General features: G+C 42.2%; 1 protein-coding gene across 2 annotated transcripts in view; it reads left to right on the top strand.

Moving 5' to 3' along the window:
* Window positions 1–18052, top strand: part of ZBTB44 (zinc finger and BTB domain containing 44) — a 40813-nt gene extending 22761 nt beyond the window's left edge. The window contains exons 3-6 of one of the 2 annotated variants that reach the window (XM_075190559.1): window positions 3758–3842; window positions 5343–5506; window positions 6740–7040; window positions 11966–18052. In XM_075190559.1, coding sequence (XP_075046660.1) covers window positions 3758–3842; window positions 5343–5506; window positions 6740–7040; window positions 11966–12257 — 842 coding nt within the window. In that variant the 3' untranslated portion in view covers window positions 12258–18052. The remainder of the gene's footprint in view (window positions 1–3757; window positions 3843–5342; window positions 5507–6739; window positions 7041–11965) is intronic. The other variant, XM_075190560.1, reaches the window with a different exon arrangement.
* Window positions 18053–23218: the final 5166 nt, after the last annotated feature.

Raw genomic sequence — 23218 nt, 5'->3', positions numbered from 1 at the left:
TCTGAGCAGGGTTATTATCACGGACGCAGAGTAATAACTGATAAGGAGGAAGTGTAGGATTTATTTCACATGCCATGTTATATTACCACTTTATAGGTCGCTGATAAGACCTCGCCCAAGTACAGTGTATCTCCAAGCAGATAACTACTATACATTCATAGTAGGAGAGTGTTACTGGTAGAACTTCCATGGCTCTCTGTGCGGCTTCCTGAACAGGAGACAAATACGCTGTAAGAGAACTGTAATAATGTGAGAGAGCTACAAGTAAAGGCTTAGATATGGGATAATCACTAGTGTTAATATTCTGTTGTCATAAATACACATGATGCAGACACTTTCCAATTGGGTTGTGTGACCGGATGGACTTACTTTGCCATCCGATCTGTTGGTGAGGAGGAGAAGGGACATTACACAGTGTATCTGGGTTTCTTTCTCACTGTCCATAAATGACTGTTACTGACCACTCCTACTGGTGTCGCCTGCCACCAGACACTCAACCACCAGATTATAGCTGGTACCTACTGACCGCTTACTATGGATCAGGGCTGCTGGGTAGCGGGCAGAGAGTTGACTCTGAGATGCTGGGTTCAGGACAGCCGGGGAACGGATTAGAGTGTAATCTCTTATCTGTTGTTTACAGGATACAGCAGGCAATAGGCGTCAGGCAAAATCTTCAAGCCTTCAAGGGATCTTACACATTAGTTGTAGGTACTAGTGATCATACAGAAGTACAGATGGAATACTACAGTTAAACAGTATATAGAGCTGTATTTTGTATTTTATTAAACACATGTTGGCAGGGGCTATCCCAGCTCCCTTAACCTAGCTGGCTCCACAAAGTCTGAGATATTACATCAGATGTTTAGCATCAGAATGTAATATGTTCTCTAAATTTGGATTTTTAACACGACAGAATATAAAGGATAGACATGTAAAGACCCCCTGCTCTGTATTCAGGCTAAAATTATGTGTTGGTCACTTACACATCAAAGGCATAATTAGCATTAGATTTCCTTTTATCAGCAGTTACAAAAACAAATTTCCTCCAACATGGCATATGGCCTCGGAAATCAATACATTTCCAATACAAAAATTTAGTACATTTGCAATGATATATATTGGCGCACTGTGCCACTAATTAAATTAAATGTATACAATAAGTTTTATTACTAGGTGGTCCAGCCACAGTTTGTAATGAGTAATGCTGCAGATCCAGATGTAAATGTCATTAGTACACTTAGAGGAAAGTCCGGACCTTGGATTGTAACCTACAAATCATTTTCTGTTCACATGTTAAGGGATATTTATAGTATTACTCACTAAAAAATTGTAATTATTCTAAATTGCTTTTTTCATTCCCCCTTTTACCTATGTTAAAGCGTGTGACTAGTCCGAGCACCTTTATGTTGTCAATCTCCAAGTCCTGCTCACCCTGCATGTCACCATATTTTGTTACTGAGGACAGAGCTGCATGTGACAGGGGCAGTGACATGATGTGAGGAGGGGAATGGAGGTAACAGGAAGCCACAGACTGAGAGTTATTTAGTGGAAGGAGCAGGGTCCTCCAGCAGCACAGAGTATATCCGGAGATAACTGATGTGTTAGGGAGGACACGGCTGCATGTGACAGGGTCAGTTACATGAGTGAGGGGAATGGAGGCAGCAGGAAACCACAGAGGGGGCAGTGAGTGACTGGCCCATAGGTCACAGCATATGCTGATCTGCGCTGGTTACAATCTCAAAACACTGGGGTTATTCTGAACCCACAAACCAGAATTTTACCATAGCTGTGCTCCTTGAAGTACAGTATATATGATAGCCCTGCAGTGCTTTTGATATTCCACTACAGCCTTCTTTGGTAAGGTATTTTTCATGCTATAAGTAGCTCATTAATAAACAGTTGTAGATAATTCCCTGGTATTGTTTAGATTACTAGAAATGACCACTTTGTGTCCGGTCGCCCATCCCACCATTAATCTCATCTGACAACGTCAATGTGCAAACATTACATCTAATCACTTCATAATATCCCGTTATTAGGAATGTTCCACTACTGAAAGGCTGATTTGCCCAGCAAGGAATGAATTACTCTTCTGGCCCTTGTACATTTCAGTGAAGTCATTTGAATACTTTCCACTTTCCTCATCTTTGTTATGGGGACTGATAATTAATTGAAGCTCTTAAATCGTTGTGTATTAATACCAATTTGTCAATCATAAATTACTATGACAACAAGGTATAATTTTGAGGTTATTCTACATAATTACTATTCTGTCTCAAAGCAAAATAACATTGTGGTGCAGTTCTACATATGAATAATCCTCCTTTAACAGCTATTACCATCCCGCTGCTGAGTATGGTGATGGTATCTATTGGTTCATATGACCCCATACACGTGTGCCTGTGATCTCCATATATCTATTAAACCCTCCTCCCATGCAGGTACATGGGGTGCCAGTGGGTCACTGTATGTGATGCGATTTGAATCATTATTTCTATTTTCTGGCCATGAATGGGAGAGAGTTCAGTTGTTCCTGTTAGGGGGACTGCCCACTTCTGGATGACTATAGCTAGTGGTGAATCCTGATCACTGTTGCAGAGAGATAGATGGTCACACCGCTAGCTTCAGGAAACGAAGGATCTACTAAACACGGGGGGTTACATGTACTGAAGTAGGAAGTGCAGCAGCACAAGGAAAGAGCTAGACAAGCGTCCATCATGTATAAATCTTTCTGACTCTGGATATAATTAATGTTGGAGCTCAGCTTGGTTACATTTACAAAAAGAAAAATATTTATTTGAAGTCCTCTTATTATTATGGAAGAATTGTGAGCAACATAGGTACACACAATATTATAGTTGGGTATAATAATAATGTATTCTCTAGATTATTGCACAGACATTGGCCATGACCTGGATGTTCGGTGTGTGTATATAGATGGGGTAAGATGACACTTCCCCTATAGGCAGGGACCATAAGTCGACAGTAACTTTAAACATGTCTGTGTTACTGTGCCTAGAGCAGGGTAATGATCTCACAACAGGGAAATGAAATTACTAGACCACTACATGTAGATTATTACACTGCCGTAAAATTCAGAGACGATGAAAGGATTATGTGGCAGAGAAATTTAAGATAAAGGGACCTAAGAATAGGACCAAAAGCACTTTATGCCCCCTTCATCCCAATAAAATGGCATAGACACTTCTGTAATAAGCCTTAATGTATAATTCACCAGTCTCAGGACCGCGGCACCGCTGTTTGACCCCTGGATATTCACTGCAGTACAGGAGAGAACTAATTCAGTCTGTAGTCCGCAGGGGAGAATAAGTGACATCAATCACTATTAGAAGTAACAGTGAGGATCCTTCACTCTGGACAACTTGCCTTATCCTGGCAGGATAGGAGAACCAACGCGTTTCACCTGTATCTCTGTTTTCATGAGGCATAGAGGAAAATAATACCCCTATCTGTCTAGTTGTTACATAGAAGAGTGTCTCCTCCCTTTCACATATCCTGTTCCCTTATTCTTCATGGAGATAGTGATACCAGTGAAATACTAGTAGTCTTGTCATAGACAGGTAGCTGTGGAGGAACCTGCTAATGATTTATGTCACTATAAGCTGAAGAGAGGTTAGTGGTGTGTGTGCCGGATAGTAAGCTCTACGACTGCCTTATAATCACATGAACATTAGATGGGTTCCAGCGTTTCTTGCTGTTACATCATTCAGTACATGACCCGTGTTCTCTAATCTAGGCTCCATCGATGAGGGTGTCGGGGAGGGACTACCCACACTCCAGGGAACGGCCAACACCAATGTCCATGCAGATGATGATGACCGGTATGTGCACATCATATCTTGTCTGTTTCCATCCTGTACAGTACAGTTAGAATGTAACAATACAGCACTTGCTGTACTGCGTGTATTAGTGTCGCAGAACGTAATAGATGAGGTTAGTGCCTTCGCAGTCCAGCTGCCATGTGTCTCTGCATAGATGTTGCATGTGAAAATGATGTTCCCCTTTTCGGACGGGGCGGGGGTGCATGCAGCGCATTTTTCACCCCAGCACAGGGGTGATAAACAGGTGTCGACTTATAATTATAATTGGGTGCCTTTTGCACCTTCAATGCATGGGAAAGCACATTTCTATAAATGTTATGACCAATGTAATAACAGAAAGGTTTATTTTATTACAAGGGCTGGTGGCAGAATGGACTCAGTTGTTTTAACTATTTGTACCCTACACATTTCTAGTGAAGCTGACAATTCTGCCCCAAAAAGGGCACATACTGATATTCCAGTATCAGTTTCCAAAATTGTAATATACTCACACGTGACACTGCTCCACCTCACAATGCTGATATCATTCACTCCTCTACCGTTCATCACTCGGGTGCTCTGCTGAGCCAGATGTTGGGGGCACCAGGCATTGTATTCCAATTTTTATTTTTCCCCTCTTGAATTGTTTAATGTACATATTAAGAGAAGACCGTATAATTAGATTTTGGTCCAACCACTTCAGCTAGCTTCTATGAAGGTTTTACAGACTTTTGGCAAACAATATTCTGGAAGCAGTTTGTCATTGTTCTTGTATCTTCCCATAATCCTCTTCCCTTTATAGGGAATGGGCACATCCTGTACTGGGAGGCACCATTAACACATGTTTGAGAGTAAGCTGGGTCAGTAGGTTTACCTAGTCCAGTAGGGGCTCACTACATAGATGTAGGCAAGACCCTGTACTTTGTCCTCTCTGTAACTGAGCATTAGAAGCATAATGTATTCTGGTAGTATATTAAGTCAGATCAGCTATACCTTGTACCTTACCTGTAACTCCATGGAGAGCTGTAGGCAACATTGACATTCCCAGAAAATGTGCACAGGTTCTTTTCTATGATTTTTGGGGCTTCCCCTACAAAGGCGATGTAATAGGCTTTGCGAGCACTTGCTAAACGCTTTAAAATAACTCCTGTCAATATGAGGGCCCAGCGAGGGAGGATCCTACCCCAAAAACATTACAGTCTAAATGGGAGATGGGGAAGAAGCAGAAACAAAAGACTTTGAAAGTAGTTACAGTGCAGAGCAGTCCTGAGCAGTGTCCGTATATCTTACCAGTGCTAGTTATGTATTATTAATGGCTTCTCCTCTGTACTCTGTGCATCTATTAGGATTATACTGAGATGATACAAGGTAATCACAACCAACGTTACCCATATGTGACACTTGTAGCGGTGCAGGGAAACTTGGTGACATCACATTGTCAGGGAGGGGAAGAGAGGGCTGGGGTTCCATATATAGAATTTAAGGAAGCTGTAATCCTAATAATGTTGTCTTTGTCCTTAGATTGGAAAATGTGCAGTATCCCTACCAGCTGTACCTGACTCCTTCCACAAGCAGCACAGAACGGCCTAGTCCTAATGGGCCCGACAGACCTTTCCAGTGCCCCACCTGCGGAGTGCGCTTCACCCGAATCCAGAACCTAAAGCAGCACATGCTCATACATTCTGGTTAGTACCCAGTTACCTTTCTGTGAGTCTGTCCTACAGGCCGAGCATTGCAGGACCCGTGGCGTGCGTCTGCCCTACAGACCGGGCATTGCAGGACCCGTGGCGGGCGTCTGTCCTACAGGCCGAGCATTGAGGGTCCAATAGCGGGCGTCTATCCTACAGGCCGAGTGTTGCGGGGCCCTTGGCGAGCGTCTGTCCTACAGGCCGAGCGTTGCGGGGCCCTTGGCGAGCGTCTGTCCTACAGGCCGAGCGTTGCGTGGCCCGTGGCGGGCATCTGTCCTATAGGCCGAGTGTTGCGGGGCCACGTGGCGGGCATCTGTCCTATAGGCTGAGCGTTGCGGGGCCCATGGCGGGCGTCTGTCCTACAGGCTAAGCGTTGTGGGGCACGTGTTGTGAGTCTGTCCTACCGGCCGAGCGTGGCGGGTGTTTGTCCTACCGGCCGAGCGTTGCCGGGCCCGTGGCTGGTATCTATCCTACTGGCCGGGCCCAAGACGGGCGTCTGTCCTACAGGCCGAGCGTGGCGGGGCTCGTGGCGTGTGTGTGTGTGTCTTACAAACTGAGCATTGGCTTCCTATATAAGCACTGCTTAGTTTGGTTACGTTACAGTGGCTAAACCCAGCTGAATGTCCAGTTTGAACACATTTATAAGATGTGTATGTTCAGCATATGGACTGAGCATCTGGGGCCAGATAGTGTGGTTGAGAGAGAACCAATAATCATCTGATGCATTTTCATAGGATCATTATGATTTGGGGATCATATATTGGGGATACCCCAGTGTGTGTGGCAGTATTACATTCAGAAGTATGGTGCAGCTACAAAGCTCATCTTACCACAAAGTGCAAATATGTATAAAAAAACAATATATTCACTTAAGCAAGTTGGTTTAATGACATAATTGTTTTATAGCACTTTATTTTTACTATCTGCGTAATGATATTTTTGTGTAATTCGTGCTCAGGAATGGTTTTACCTTCCCAAGCTATTGTTCCAAATTATTGTTCATAAATCTAGCAAAGGTTTATTTGTCAATTGAAATGTTTTCTATTTCAAACCTGACTGATTAGCTCCACAACCTTCCAGTATACCAGCCTATTGATCTAAAGGACCATTCATTGTATAGTATGAGTTTCCATATACAGAACAGTCGCGAATGCCGTTCAATAATACCAGAGTGATCTGTATGTGAAACATCGGTGACTTGTAGTGATTACCTTGTTCTCTCTCTTCTAGGAATTAAACCATTTCAATGTGATCGCTGTGGGAAAAAATTCACTCGGGCTTACTCCCTAAAGATGCATCGGCTGAAACACGAAGGTAAACGCTGTTTCCGGTGCCAGATATGTAGTGCCACATTCACTTCCTTCGGGGAATACAAACACCACATGCGGGTTTCCCGGCACATTATCCGCAAGCCTCGGATATACGAGTGCAAAACATGCGGCGCCATGTTCACCAACTCTGGAAATTTAATCGTGCACCTGAGGAGCCTGAATCACGAAGCGTCAGAGCTAGCAAACTACTTCCAGAGCAGGTGAGGTGCACAGCAAGGAGGCAGCAGAGGGGCAGCGCCATGATAACCAAATATTCCTTTACACGCTCATACTGGGGAATGCATACAGTATAAATGTATAAATATCTGTCAGCGTTTCACGCGTCCCTGCGGTTAGTTAATGGACACACCAGTGTTTACCAGTGTGTGTTGTGATTGGACAAATAGATACAGAAATGGATATATACAAACACGGCCAGATGATTTTATTAGTAGATAACTGACTTTTTTTTTTGTTCAAAAATTATATTTAAAAGAAAGAGATTGAGAACCGGTCATTACACTCCCTGATTCCTGTATCTAAAGCCTATTACTCCTTCACAGTGTGCTGTGAACATTGACCACATCCTCCTCAGGGCTTCAAGGGATTGAATCACCCTGGTAACAATTAGCGGGGCCTGCTGGTCGCGGTGGGCGGGGCCTGCTAGTCACATTCTTTTAGTAAATGGTTTTTGACAAGTACGTTTTTCTTAAACATTTTTTTCTTTTTATTAAAGATAACAAAATAACACTGAGGAAACTCTGTTCTGCGTTTCTTTTAATCTAAGATCTTACATTTTAGGTCAAACGATTCCCAATCACAGACCCGTGCCCCAAGGGGCTGTTATACTTTAAGAGGTTATTATGAAAGATTTGGGGTTATACATTGTATTGGGTCAGGTGGCACTTGTCGTCTTCTAGATAATACATTAGATGTATATACAGGGCTGTGGGTTAGACGGACCCTCCATAGACCCAGTATTACTGCTGCTGGGAGACATCCTGTCCTCAGTCATTTTACTACCAGAAATCTTGTTTTTATTCTGCTGTGTAACACAATTCCAAGTTCTCTCTGGGCCAAGTTATTTGCTGGCAAAATAAATGAGATCTGTGACCTTGTTTTTCCCTCTGTGGGTTGTAAGATTGTGTAAATAAAGTTGTGGCCCAGTAAGTAGCGCTCACTGCTGCGGCACCTCGTCCCGTCTGTCCTCTGATTGCCCATAGAAGGCCTGTAGTTCATTATCCCTGTATATCTCTGTACTAATGTGTTACTGGACTCTTTATAAATCCACATAAACAGCTCCGGTTCCTTGCTGGAAATCACGACTATGAAATAATGTTTTCTCAGAATCCGTGTCCCAGACCGTCTCCACCTGACCGCAGACTATCTGTTTTGGTAGAAAAACAATCATTTTAAAGGACATTTAAGAAATGTCGATACATGAACTGTAGTATTGTTATTCAGTATGTATACATATCAGATATTTTATATAGCACTGAACAGATACATTAAATACAGGTACAAAACGGAAACGAAGATTATAATCGCTGTGCAGCAAGTTCATCCTCTGTCAGCCATTCATAATATACATATATACGGATGTACAATCCTGTTTATTTGTTCCAATAATAGCACATAGGCTCAATATACTTTATTCAAGTACCAAGTAAAGCACTATGTGACATTAATGTATATGTAAGGCTGTGTATACATGAAATAACACGTAACTAGATATATCCACCAAGCTCTTTTACTCCTCTGTAGCAGGAGGAAGCTGCTCCTCTAAAGTGGCAGAGTTTGAATGACAGTTTTGCAGACTTGTTGTGCTGAAGGGCACTATATGGATTGGTGGATTCCTACAGCGGGGCGTGGTCAGTGATGTCATAGTAACTCACCTTCAGAATCTTTTTTTCTTTTAAACCTGTAGGAGACTCTGTCCTAAAGGTTGGGAGGGGCCTCACCTCTAATGGAGTAGGGAGCTGCAGGAGAATATCAGGGTAACACTGAACAGTTGATAATCCCATTTACCGTTTCAGTGGAAATTTGTAAGATTTGCCTGACTTTACAGGTAACATACATGCAGTGGACACATTAAACGAAGATAGATGTCAAACGATGGCACAATTTACTTATTACTTAAAATATCTATAGGAGTTGTGCTATCAGTAACATTCTCGTTGTTTTTCCCCATTTAGGGTGTTTATCTTTAATTGGCCAAGAACTGTACATTGTCCCTTAGTTAGTAGATTGAGACACAATGGCACCTACTTGTTACCGCTAGTTTAATATCTTAATGCATCTCTTAATGTTAGAAGAATTATAAGCATATGCGTTAGGCCATCATTTTTGAGGGAACATGTTAAAATATTTTTGATGTTTCTATACATGCAGAATCTGTTGTGGGAATGGTGTTTTCATCTATATTATTAAATAATGAAGTAACCCAGTTAGTGAGATGTTCCCCGGCCATCTCCACCCTAACCCCAGTCCTATGGGATACTTGTTGATCACACATGCACAGAATCATAACTGGTAGCAAAGATTGACATTGACTAATGACCTCTAGATAGAAAAGTTGGTCATAGCAACTAATCGGACATTTCCTTGCATTAAAGAAGAACTTACAATGTAGTACATGTTGTCTAGCATTCAATGAGTAACAACAGTGGACACATAACATAGAGTTCATGAGCCGGTTGGTGAAATCTAGGGAAGATATAGAGAGAATGACAGGTAACATGCACCAGCAGTGTGTGTGTGTATATATATATATATATATTATAGTGTGTGTATATTTTTCTTATTTAACATTTGCTGGGTTAGAATGACAGTGATAACCCATATTGCACTTGTGAGGGAGGCTCCATTCATGTCCAGCTTCTGGCAGCAGACAGACTCGCTGGGCTGATCAGTCTACAGACAGCGTGTGGCCAAGTTGCTGATAGTTCTGATCCTTTAATGATCATGGTGATTGGCCAGGATATGACAGGTGTGACTATATCCTAACTCACATCACACCAAATAACTCTAGTTACACATCCCTTGGAATTTCCTAGTCCTTCAGAATATTTTAAGGAAAAGATCATCAAAATATATATTTTGTATGTTTTCTCTGATCATGAATATATTTAATGTTTATACCTTCAAGAGACATCTGATCTAAAATACAGATTAGGCAAAAATGAGAGGTAAAGGATAATCCTAACCCAGTACAATATGTGATGATAATTACGATTATATAGGTTATATTTAATAACACACACCCTACAATCAAGGTATATATGTATGTGTGCAGCGGGCTGGTTCTCCTATAGAATTGTCCGTTAGATCCCTTCTCTACGCCATTTGCTGGTCGCTGTAACCGTGTGACAGATTGTCCTTTACTAAAACTTCTAAAAAGCAAAAGTGTCGCCTAATGCAACCAATCAGGTTACAGCCATCATTTATTTAGGACATTCTATAAAATGCTAGCTAGAATCTGATTGGCTGCAGACACCTCCACTTTTCCTTTTTAGAAGTGTTCGTAAATCTACTCTTATGACCTTACCTGGAAAGTGAGGCGATCAGACAACCCTGAGTTTTATGTCTAATGATAGATTTCATCTTCAGCATTCTCACCTGTTTTCTAATTTCCGCAGCCTATTCATTTAATCATAGTGTCTGTCTGTCTGTCTGTCTCGTATGTCTACCTATCAGTCTATATCCTATCTATTTATCTTGTGTCTTAATCTATCTCTATATATCATTGTTTTATATCATATGTACCTATATATCTCATTATCATCAGTCTATCTTTATCTCTCTCTGTCATGGGTCTCTTCTATTACGTCCTCATCAGTCTATGTAGACAGGATTTTAGATTATTTTATATATGCTGTTGCTTGAGATGGTAACGAGATGTTTGATTAAGACCAATGCCGGTGACAAGCCGCCCAGTACAGGTATGGCTGCCACCTCACCCTTTCAGGGTTCTCCTGCTGATTGCTGTTACTGGGCTGGTAGTGGTGGGGGTACAGCCCGGTTAGGTATTTTGTATATATGGTTTATATAAACTTGTCCTTTGGGTTTGGTTATCTCATAGTAGTTTGGTTTCGGGGAGGGGCTGTCCTCCTACAGACCAGCTAGATGGGTCAGTGCAGAGGTTGGTTTTGGGGAGGGGGTTGTCATCCTACAGACTAGCTAGTAGGGTCAGTCAGAGGTTAGTTGTGGGGAGGGTCCGTCATCCTACAGACTAGGTAGAAGGGTCAGTGAGAGGTTGCTTGTGGGGAGGGTCCTACAGACCAGCTAGAAGGGTCAGTGCAGAGGTTGGTATCGGGGAGGGGTCTGTCATCCTACAGACTAGCTAGAAGGGTCAGTGCAGAGGTTGGTTTTGGGGAGGGTCCGTCATCCTAGAGACTAGCTAGAAGGGTCAGTGCAGAGGTTGGTTTTGGGGAGCGGCCGTCATCCTACAGACTAGCTAGAAGGGTCAGTAAGAGGTTGGTTTCGGGGAGGGGGTCGTCATCCTACAGACTAGCTAGAAGGGTGAGTGAGAGGTTGGCTTCGGGGAGGGGCCGTCATCCTACAGACTTGCTAGAAGGGTCAGTGCAGAGGTTGGTTTTGGGGAGGTGCCGTCATCCTACAGACTAGCTAGAAGGGTCAGTGCAGAGGTTGGTTTCGGGGAGGGGTCTGTCATCCTACAGACTAGCTAGAAGGGTCAGTGAGAGGTTGGTTTCGGGACGGGGCCGTTATCCTACAGACTAGGTAGAAGGGTCAGTGCAGAGGTTGGTTTCGGGGAGGGTCCGTCATCCTACAGACTAGCTAGAAGGGTCAGTGAGAGGTTGGTTTCGGGGAGGGGGCCGTCATCCTACAGACTAGCTAGAAGAGTCGGTGAGAGGTTGGTTTCGGGGAGGGGGCCGTCATCCTACAGACTAGCTAGAAGGGTCAGTGAGAGGTTGGTTTCGGGGAGGGGGCCGTCATCCTACAGACTAGCTAGAAGGGTCAGTGAAAGGTTGGTTTCGGGGAGGGGGCCGTCATCCTACAGACTAGCTAGAAGGGTCAGTGAGAGGTTGGTTTCGGGGAGGGGGCCGTCATCCTACAGACTAGCTAGAAGGGTCAGGCAAAGGTTGGTCGGTGGTTGATTCTCTTGTGTCTGTCTCTCTCTCCCCAGCGATTTCCTAGTACCGGATTACTTGAGCCAGGAGCAGGAAGAGGCCCTTGGGCAGTACGAGCTGGCAGAACACAGCTTTGAAAGCAACTCCTCTGTCCAAATGCCTGTCATCTCCCAGGTCTCCTCCACACAGAACTGTGAGAGCACGTTTCCCCTGGGCTCCCTGGGTGGCCTTGCTGAGAAGGAGGGGGAAGAGGATGAAATGACCGAGCCTGCCAAGGCCAGCCCTATGGAAGAAACCAGCAGAGATGACACCCCAAAAACAGAGGTGGCTTCCATCGCTGTTGAATAGCCGACGTCTGGAAATATCTGCTCTTAGCCCGTATTTCACCCGATGCGTATTTTTTCATTCTTATTGTTTTCCTCCTCCTTTGGGAACTGCCTGTGTTTGGTTAATTCTGGTTTACTTTATATTTTCTGAGGCCCTGAGGACATTAACAGGATGCACACCACGGTCTTCTCTCGTTTCCTATCACCGATCAGCGGAGGGCGGCCACTTCCACCACCGGCAGAATGCTGGAACCTACAACCATTTATCCGAGGAGCCTTTTCTTCTTTCATCCCATTCACACGCTGGTTGTCATCCTACTACATCTCTGTTTGTGCAGCCAGCGGTAGGATGGTGCATCGGAGGTTGCCACACCAGTGACGGCCCCTGGTGTCGTACGATGGGCTTACCCTGCATTGTGTGCGTTGCAGCAGGAATCCTCTGGTGTTACGGTGACACTGAGACCCCCACAACTTTCCCTTTATCATAGGAAGCTTGAAAATTTTAATGTAATTGTGTTACATGATTGGAGTGTATTTTAATGTGAGGAGTGACCTGTGTTGTCTCAGTGGGACTGTTGCAGCGCTGGTACAGAGATTTATCTCAACTGTCCTTGCTTTCCGGTGTTTTAATTTCAGAGATTTTTAGACCAAACGTGTTCACCAGCAAAGAGAAGCGTACAAATCATCTCCTAATGGACGGATCAGCTTGATTCAGCATATTGCATTACCCCCAAGAGTTGTAAGGACATTCAGCTTGACTAATATCATTTTACGGTTCTAAGTCAGCAAGCACAAGATGTTTCTTCTAGATGAGCTACGTTCTGATTGGTTAATGTTTTACTGATAGTACTGCTGCTGTTGCTTTATATTGACAATATTACCTGTGTTTTCTTCTTATTTACTAACCCTTTTATTATGCCTAAAAATGCTAATTCTCCTACTTTCTAGGAGTTTATTATTATTATTATTATTATTATTATTTTTTGTAAGCATTACCTGAAGTGATGAATCCCAGGTGTAGGGATTTCTGGTCCCCATGGAGAGTGCTGGTGGCGTATATAGCCACCACCGGCGCTAGAAGAGAACGTGGTGTTTCTGCCACCGGTAGATAATAAGCTAATAATGTGGAATATCTGGACCTGTCCTGTTGAGATTCTACTAACGATCATACAAGAGGCACAGTTAGGCCAATAATAGCGGCAATCAGTGGGCTCTGGTAGCCAAATCTACACACTAACCTGTAACATAGGTAAACGGTGACCATTAAGTGAGAAGACCTTGGTCCCAAGACAGAGCGCAGCATTATATTTATATATAATATATATATCTCCTTCAACCAAGACACAGTCTGCACAGAAGAGGTCATCGGATTATGGGGGGTAAACTGGACATTTTTGATCTGAGATTTTGTAGATGGTAAGATGTTGGAATGCTGTGATGTTACCTGGAGGTACACCGGGTCTTGTACAGTGTAGGTGAGGGAGCGGTGACATTATGTCTTCCCGCTGACAGAAGTGTGTGCTGCTAATAGAAGTAACACCGGTGGGTGGGGAAGGAGGATGGGAGAGGATTTGGCAGACAGGTGCACCCTTGGGATTGTGTAACACCTGGTTTTAATGCTAATAAACAGCGTGTGGGGCCAGATACTCGTGATTGGGTGCGGCTGGAGCTATGTGTTAGCAGGAATTTTGTTTTGAGATGATTTCTGAACCCCAGAGCTCTGCCACGTAGTAATCTAAGGACAAAATCTTATCTTGTGTAATCCAGACCCAGCTCTCCCTACACTACAGAGTATTATCACACTTTCTACCAGTGTGCCCACTGCGCTATATGCGTCTGGTTAGCCACGCCCTTTGTTGTGACATCACAGCATGGACTCCCTGTGCTGGGGTCGGGAAAACCTCCCTGAATTGTATCTGCAAAGGTACTAAAATAAGAGTAAAAGGTACGATTTAAATAGTGTACATATAACATGCATATATTTACACAAGTCTCTGCTTATTGCCCTCGCACACACAGCTGGCAGCCAGAAGTATAGCCCCGGTGGTACATTATACCATTCAGTACCACATTTCTCTGCCAGTGACATCGCTCAGGCAGTAACTAGCTAAACTCCTTTGTTTTACAAATTGGCGAGTTCTGTTCCTCTTTGTTTCCAACCCTATAAGGAAAACACTGTTGGCTTAATGCCCATTCAGGGTATAGATGGAGTGTGTTCATTCTGTCCTCATACAGAGGTGTGTCAATGGTACTAAAGGTGCCGTGTGTGGCACCCTCGTATCTTAATATGAATATATTTACTAAAGTCTGCAGAATCTAATAGCCACCGGCAGACTTCGGTACATCTCCTGGTGAGCAGTATGTGGGATTCACCGATACTGGACCTAGGCATTGAAACGATGACGTGGTCCATCAAATGTACCATTGTTCTTAGTAAATATAGAAACAAGTGTTTTCTGTCGCAACAATTGTTAGGAGATATTTTACCCTATATTTCAATTGAAGAGTTGACACTTTTGTTGATTATGGGGCGCAACTTCTACACTGGTTTCAGTATTGGTGACAAAGAGGAAAGAGGGGCACTGCATTCTCACTCATTGTCTGGTAAACTATTTATATTAAAACGTTCTATATTAAAATGAACCTTTATTTGTTCCTTAAAATTAATAGAATAAAAAAATGTTATATATATATATATATATAGTTCTGTTTTATTATATTAAATTTAAGGAATAAGAAATAAAGGTTCACTTTTATATTTAACAACATTTAATAGCAGATAAGGGAGACTTTAGTGCACCACCTGGAACAAGCCTCTTTACATATAGTCTGACATGAATAGTTACGTTTTTTGTCTAAAATTCCAGAAAGATTGTTTCAATCTGGATTATCAACAGTCATCGCCCCTTCTGAGAGAACTACATATCCTCTGCCAGAGTGAAGAAAGATATTTGTATTGCATAAGAATTAGTATTTTTTTTAAAATTATGATTATTATTATTATTTATTTCTTCCCCCATCAGATTTTACTGGAGAAATAGTCCTTAGACAACCTGGCTATCTGGCACTGCGTGACATGGTGAATGCGAGGTCAGATATTGCCCAGCTGGTAAGGTTCACCTCCAAGGCCCATGGCTGCACTCATAGCTCTGCTGTAATAACGTTCTGCCAGTAGCAGCCAATCCTGTCTCAGTTGTGACCGTTACACTGCACATTACACAAGTGAAAGATACTATCTGATTGGTTTTTGATTACAGTGCAATTGTCCTATTTGCATGTCCCTAACCATTCGTCCAGTCCCTGAGCATGATCCAGCCTTCATAGAGGTGAGCACACGTATGCAAATTGTTCAGTACTTGAGTGTTATCATGCGATGCATGTGAATAACATTGTTTGGGAAAGGAGGTTCAGGTGGTATGTGTAGGCGTGTTTGGTTAATCCATGTTTGGAAACGGTATATCATGCTCTGCCGCGTACATCTTTATGTGAACGTCTAACACTATTGGTTGTATAATACAGATATTTATAGTGTCTGAGTAGTGGCACAGGTTATAACGCCCAGCACCATGTCTCTGTCCTAATAAGACACACTCTGCCTTTAAGCTGTTTGCACTCAGCATCTTGGAAGTAAAACATCCGGGTGCCGGGAGTTATTGATTTGGGGTGCTCCTGCTTTCTATGAGGTTTTTTTTAGTTTTTGTTTTGTTTTTTTTCTCTTGTTTTTTTCTTTCCCTTCTAGACCTTGATTCTTGGTGAACCTACACAATTCGGTTATTGGGATTCCTCAATGCCTCTGAACTCACTTTAAACACCTAGCATGTATATTAATCTGTTGGCAAAGATAGCTTTCTTTTTGTTTTAAATGTACACAATGTTTAAAAAAAAAAAAAAAAAAATATACACATTTTATATACTTGTATCTGGCTTTTAACATTTTTATAGTACCCCATTGTTCTTGGTGGCGACGATATCTATTTTTGTGCCCATTTTTGGAAAATAAGTGCCGTTTTGGAAATGTTACGATTATTTCTACAGTTCTTGTAATCAATGTGAAGGTCACATTTGTTAATTTTATTGTCCTTTGTTTTTCCGATCTCTGTTTTTGAGCCTGTAGCTGTAAGCTTTTGATGTTTTCAAATGTCTGAGAGGGGTAGAGCCAAACTGCATGTCATGTGATCAGTTTCCTTTTACACCCGGCGAGACCGAAAACAGACGCAGAAAATAAATCGTTTAGCGACTATTGTGTGTGAGGCCGATGCACATAACATAGCGGAGATTGAACACCGCGCTTTTCAAGCTAGAACTCACGCGGCTGAATAGCTGCTATTATGAGCGAGATATCAGGAGCATTTTACTTCGATGTGTTTCTAAAGTAGCTCCAGCTTTTCTAGCTAAAAAAAGTGCAGCGTTTATTCTATTGTGTGTAACACACAGCACAGTAAGAGCAAAGGCTGTTTCCATGACAACGGAATACTTGCTGTGATCAGAAGTAACATTTCTGCTGGTTATAGCGGCTATACTGTATACTCTGAATCAGGACAAGCCATTGTCACTGTAGCTGGCAGATGAGTAGTGTGGAATTACTTTCAGAATAAACCAGCATGTGAATTATAATCTGTACATTCACCCTATCTTATAACGTATCATGTCTAGTGTTTGGGCCTAAGGGTACGTTTACACACAAATGATAAAACAAATTAGTTTGTCCACTTAAATCTTGCTGATCACTACAAATTCTGGGAATAACGCTCGATACTTGACTCCTGCCTTAGATAGAAACTGGAAGACTCGGCCATGGCCGTTGCATGTGAATATCTGACTCTCCGTGGTAACATCGTTGCAGTGCACAATTTGTTTCCGTAGCTCCAGATGTTACTAAGGAGTGTCCTATATTTACAGCCACATGCGTCTTCCAACTGCTGATTTCAGGCAAACGTCCTGTTTAAAGTAACAACTGTTATTCCAGCATGTCGTGATACTCAGAATATCAATTTAAATTAGGCACAATGATTTTTCTTTGTGGAGTCACCTTTTAAGTCGGACCAGTCACCTAAATACAGTGTGGGCAGAACCATGATAATTCTGGCTATATGGCTCATGTTTCAGTGATGTCACTGCTGAATACTAATGGCTGCCTCTACTAAGTGTAAGTAACCAGACCACTTTAAATTTCTATTGATGATCCACGTTTTTAATACACCAGACACAATAGTTTGTAAATCCTGTATCCAAATATAAGTATTTGTGTCTGGTATTGTCTACGTGGCACTGCCAGTTGTTTCTTTTCAGCACCAATATGGTTCCTAATTACTATGTGTCTGGTTTGCTCAGAAACCTCATTAATGTTTCTATTTTAGAAATTTGAGAAGCTGTGAGCTGGAACCCTGACACGATCCAGCCACTCGTACAAGGGCTTAATGTATAGCTTTACAGCACTGGTATAACTCACAGTGACGTGTGACGCACATGGACTTATAACAGTATAACAAGCAGAATATAATATATCTGACTGTTCTTATTGATCCAGGACCAAGTTTGGCTTCACCCCTGTTGTGTAGTGTATATACTCTGTATAGCTACATTGTATGGATTACCTAGCTTGTTTGATATAAGAGAAGTATGTATTGGATACATTTTGCTAACCTGGTTGTTTAATCTACAAAAAAAATACTTGTTTGAAAATGCAGAAAGGATTTCAGTTCTCATCTGGTTCTGTCATAGGTCAAATTAAGGACAAAAAAGTTAGTTTTGAGTGTCTTTGGATAGGAATATGATGATGCTAAGATTTTTCATTAAAATATATTATTATTAATGTTTTATGGTGTGGGTGTTTCCTTTTTTGTGGCATGTGCTTTGTGATGAAACTGAATTCCATAATCTACCCTTCCTCCAGGTGGCGCTCTCTCCTCCTCCAGGATACATCGTGGGTCTAACTAAACTGCAAAGTACGACACACATACTATTATTTATTGTATAAGTTCCTGTTCTTTCTCAATCCCCAATATTACATTCATGTTTATTCTTGATCCTGTCGGGCTGTGCGTGACCAAGTAGTAGGTCATTCCCTATTGTGTATGGCAGATGTTTCATTATACATGATTACATAGAGATAATGGCACAGACATGGCGGAAAGGACTGCAGTAAATGTGCTGCTCATTCTTCACTGGCTGGATGGGAAATGGTCTTATCTAGGTTTATCTTTCCCACATGCGGATCAGTAATTGCCGGGATGGCCTGTATGTTATGTGGGGCCAAGACCACTCGGAGGGGTAAAGTGAGAAATACATTGTATATACTTCCTCTCACCTACACCAATGGGGGATGCGCTTTCCTGTATAATCTCTTATATGTCTTGTCTAAGTTGTTTACACCAGTAATATGTACTGTTGTTAATAGAGAGCAAGGCTTTAAGAAAACCAAAGCTTGAGATCCACAGCATTACACCCACATGTGCACATCCTTCATTACACAGAATCCTATGTGCCTGTACCCTGTAACACTGCATCTTATATCCCCCAAAACATCTACACTACAACCCTACACCTGGCCACTGTATAGTGTCAACCCGCAGTGCTGCCCTACGCTTACACCTGTGGGATCATCTGTCATCATTGTCACTACCTTACGTCCTCTGTCTCTGTGTGTGACTCTACATATATATATATATACATTTATATTACAAACACACACGCATATTGTATTTTATCTGGCAGTGCACTTCTATCCTTACTCCCAAGAACAAGCCACACATAGAACTTGGCTCCTGTATTACCTCCCCAGGGTCCTGACATGAAGACACTCGCTACTTCCTGGCACCAACTACAACTCTGCACCAATTCTCTCCCCTTGGTGAATTCACAGGGATACAATTATCCATACAACATATCTGATTTACATTTTCTGCCCCAAAATTGGTTTGATTCCAGGAAATGGCCTGGCAAGGAGCTTTGCAGTGGCTGTGAGGTAGATACTCTGTAAACCAATGCAATTGTTTTTTTTGTTTTTTTTTTGTTGATAAATGCTATCAGTCCACCTAACTGCTCCTACCTCCCACCACCCTCACCACGCATCCTCATGATGTACAATAACTACCTTCTTCCATTGCTCCATGCTTCAGTTCTGGTGCTTACATGCCTATTATAGGTTCCCAGCCCCATATGCAGCGTGTGTCCTGACACCTCTGCATACCAGGAACACCCCACAAAACCGGCTGTTTTGGAGATGCTCTGACCCAGTCATCTAGTCATCACACTTTGGCCCTTATCAAAGTCGCTCAGATCCTTACATATGTCCATTTTTCCTACTTCTAACACATCAACTTCAAGAACTGACTGATCACTTGCTGGCTAATATATCCCGTCCGCTGGTGTCATTGTTACAAGTTAATCAATGTTATTCACTGCACTTGTAAGTGGTTTTACTGTTGTGGCCGATCGGTGTGTCAAGTGGGTAGAACTCCACCACCTGGTAAGTGAAGCAGAATTTTAGAGGAAGTATGAACCCCCCCCCCCCATCTTAATATCTGTTACTATGAGTATGAGGCTCCACATTGTTTCCTGAATTACATATCAGCAATAGGCAGAAATAGAATACCACCGTCCACTGTTTAAAACCTGGAAAATGGTAAAACACCATAGTTTGCTGTTACAAATAAATACTGCTGGTGTCTTAATTTTTAACTATAAATTAAAAAAAAAAAAAATCTTTGTTCCACGAGAAGCCAATAGAAAATGTAGGCTTAGAAGTACTGCAGTGAACCCCTGTTGCCCAATACTGTTCAGAAAGTTCTGGCTTTTTGGGAGAAACTGAGTAAAGGAGTATGTGTCAAAAGCTGGAGGATCCCTGGAGCAGGAGTGATGGACGAACGGTCCAGTCGTGCCAAATTCAGAAATGGTAACAGAATCAGGTACGATGTGCAGCAAGCAGGCAGAGGTCAAAGGCAGGATCGGGAATGAGATAATGCAAACAAAGTTAAAAGATGGGATTATGGAGTATTTGCTTATAGCTCAAGTCTGGTAAGATGTCAAAGGTTCCAATGTGGTCCTCTGATAAGCCATGCTGGATGCCTCTGTCAAGCAAGCACATGGCTGTCCATGAAACAGACAGCAATGCCAGAGCCAGCCTCAATAAATCCTGTAACCCCCTACTTTGCCCACCAACTGTTCTTCCTGGATTTGATTGCATAAGTCACTGGAGGATGACCAGGAGGAACTGGTTAGTCTTCTCAAGGGCCAACTTCCAGGTGTCCCAGGGTGAGCAGCATAGAAACCTAGACCAAAGGGGTATGGGCACTGGAGGCCAGATCTAACAAACATGCCTTCCAATCATAGCCTTTCCACATGATTAGGTATTCCTAACCATGAAATTCTCTGGAGAACCTGGAGTCTAAAGACTTTATATCACATGCTTCAGATGCCTTCAGAATTATACAGGTAAGGTGCAAGACAACAAGAAGATGGAGGTAAGGCAGGTTTGAGCAGAGGTATGCGGTAGTTGAGGTGGACTTAGTACACAGTAAATAGTTCTGTCTTTTTCTGTAATGGTCTTCCCCGGAGATTATTTAGCAGGGCACCAGTCTGACTGCTATTTTTGGTATGTATATTGCTGGGATTGTTTGTTTGTTTTTATCAGCTAGCTGCTTAAAAGCATATTTTGCCTTTTCAATTGTAGAATGTTGCCCAGGTGGTTTGAAGGGGTCATTGAAGGTTGGAGAGCAGGAAGCATAAGTCTTTACATGCAGAAGGGCATGCACATGGAGGAAATCCATAGGTTATGAAGATCAGACTTTGCTGAGTAGAACGGTTAATGGCATAATTGTAAGCAAACTCAGTGGTAGGCAGCAGGTATATCTAATCACCTTGCTTAAAGATGGTATATATTCATATCTATTCAAACCCTTGGTTTACCCATTCTGCCTGCCCCCTGATCTGTGGATGACACTATGAATTTTTCCTTGAAACATGTTACAAAATGCCTTCCAGAACCGTGAAGTGAATTGGGAACCTGTATTAAAGTTAACTTCCTCAGGGCAGCCATGTATGTAGAACATTTCTTAAAGAACACTTTGCTGATTGGAGAGCCGACAGGAGACCCTCTAACAATCCACTACTATCAAAGATGGTGTTATGTCTTTTAGATGGAGGAAGTTAGGGAATAAAGTATATAGACCTGGATTTTCAAAAAGCGAAGGTTATCGGTTGTGGTTTAAGGAAACCTGTTGGTTTATGAAGAAGGACTGGTTGGGCGGACTAGGACATAACACTGGACCGAGAGTGCAACCAGACCTGACCACCAAAGTAACTTTGGTGGCGAGAGTTTTGTGAACACCTCAATGCCTTGTAGATTTTGCATTGTGATGGTGATAGGGAATGTCTAGTTGCAAGTCTCCCTTTGGAATAAAGAGCAGATGATAATGAAAGAGTATTTCATCACTTTGGAGCATTAGATCAGTATATTGCTTCGAGTTTGGAGAAGCAGTTGACACATCTTATTGCCATTGACACTCTGGGAAGGAAAGTAGCAGGACTGATGGTTGATATGACTCGGCCCTGAAGTAAGATTAATGCTGGCTCAGGAGGACATCTGCTTTGACATTTTGTGAACCCAGATGATAAATCACAATGAAGTTGAACTTGGCAAAGAATAAGACCCATCAAGCAAACCCTTCTGTTCCACAGGAGGTTTCTGTCCTCCCTAAGCTCGCTTTAGGACACCTGCGTTATGGTTTGACAGGTGTACCGCCTCAGTTATACACCCACCTGCCACTGTCCTCTATGCCTTTGTTTTTTCAAGGTCCAGTTGAATTACCCCAAGGTAAATGTTATTGCCTGGGAATGAAATGGTAGTGAATAAGTGGAATAGCCTCCCATCAGAGGTGGTAGAGGCTAATACAGTAGAGCAGTTTAAACATGCTTAGGATAGACATAAGAATATCCTTTATAAAGCATAAATGATCAAATAGAGTTTAAGGTACCATAGGTTAATAAAAAAAATGGATGGATTAGATGGGCCAAGCGTTTCTTATCTGCCGTCAAATTCTATGTTTCTATGTAACCTCAAAAGCACATTTCTCCAACTTCACATGCAGGTCATACGCCATGCAATCTGGACATGCTGGTGTTGCTCTTTAAGGCTCTGGGAAAAATTAGCATTGCATCCAGGTGTTTGACAACATGATGGTCCATAAAGTCATGAAAAATGGCATTCTTTAAGTGCTGGAAGGTTTCTGGAGCGTTACACAGATTGAAGAACATCACAAGATATTCAAAGAGGCCATATTGAGTATGGGTATCTATCGTCCACTTATTTCCAGTCCTTATTTGGGTAAGGTTAGAAGCTCCCCTGAGGTTAGGTTTAGTAAAGTATTTAGCAGATCTTAATTGTTCCAACAGACTGAATGAGGGAAGTAGGTATCAAGAATAATAACCATATTCAGGCCTCTGTAATTAAATCACGGTTATAGAGACTCCTCCTTCCCAACAAAAAATGAAATCGGTGATCTGACATCAAATTAATTGGACAATTATATGGCCTATGGGCTGGCAGTTCTACATGCGTCTTGACAAATATGTCTTTGAAGTTCTGAAATGTTTAGCATTTCAATCAAGAATTCTGAGGGAGTGACTGCAGGAATAGCAATGACAGGACTGTGTGTAGTCGGACAGTTGCTGGACTAATACTAGGAATGGAAGTCATCTCATTAGTGACCTAGTCTGTTAACAGCAAATTATGTGAAAAAAGTACAAAGTGAATTCTGCTTACCTACTTGAGGTGATGAATTCTCTTGTAGGATTACTCTGGTATAAGTTGTGCATTCTGGACTAAACACTAAAGGAAAAGGGAAAATGATTATTCTAAATGAACCTTTATACTGTATAGATAACTGACTTCCACTTTTGCCAATAGTATTTATAAGCATTGGGCAAGTGTCTGGTTGGATGAGCATAAGTGGTCCCTCTTTGTTTTTAGTCATCGAGAATCAT

This window comes from Mixophyes fleayi, chromosome 11, assembly GCF_038048845.1.
Source record: "Mixophyes fleayi isolate aMixFle1 chromosome 11, aMixFle1.hap1, whole genome shotgun sequence".
Taxonomy (NCBI): domain Eukaryota; kingdom Metazoa; phylum Chordata; class Amphibia; order Anura; family Limnodynastidae; genus Mixophyes; species Mixophyes fleayi.
This window is presented reverse-complemented; position numbering and strand designations above follow the sequence as displayed.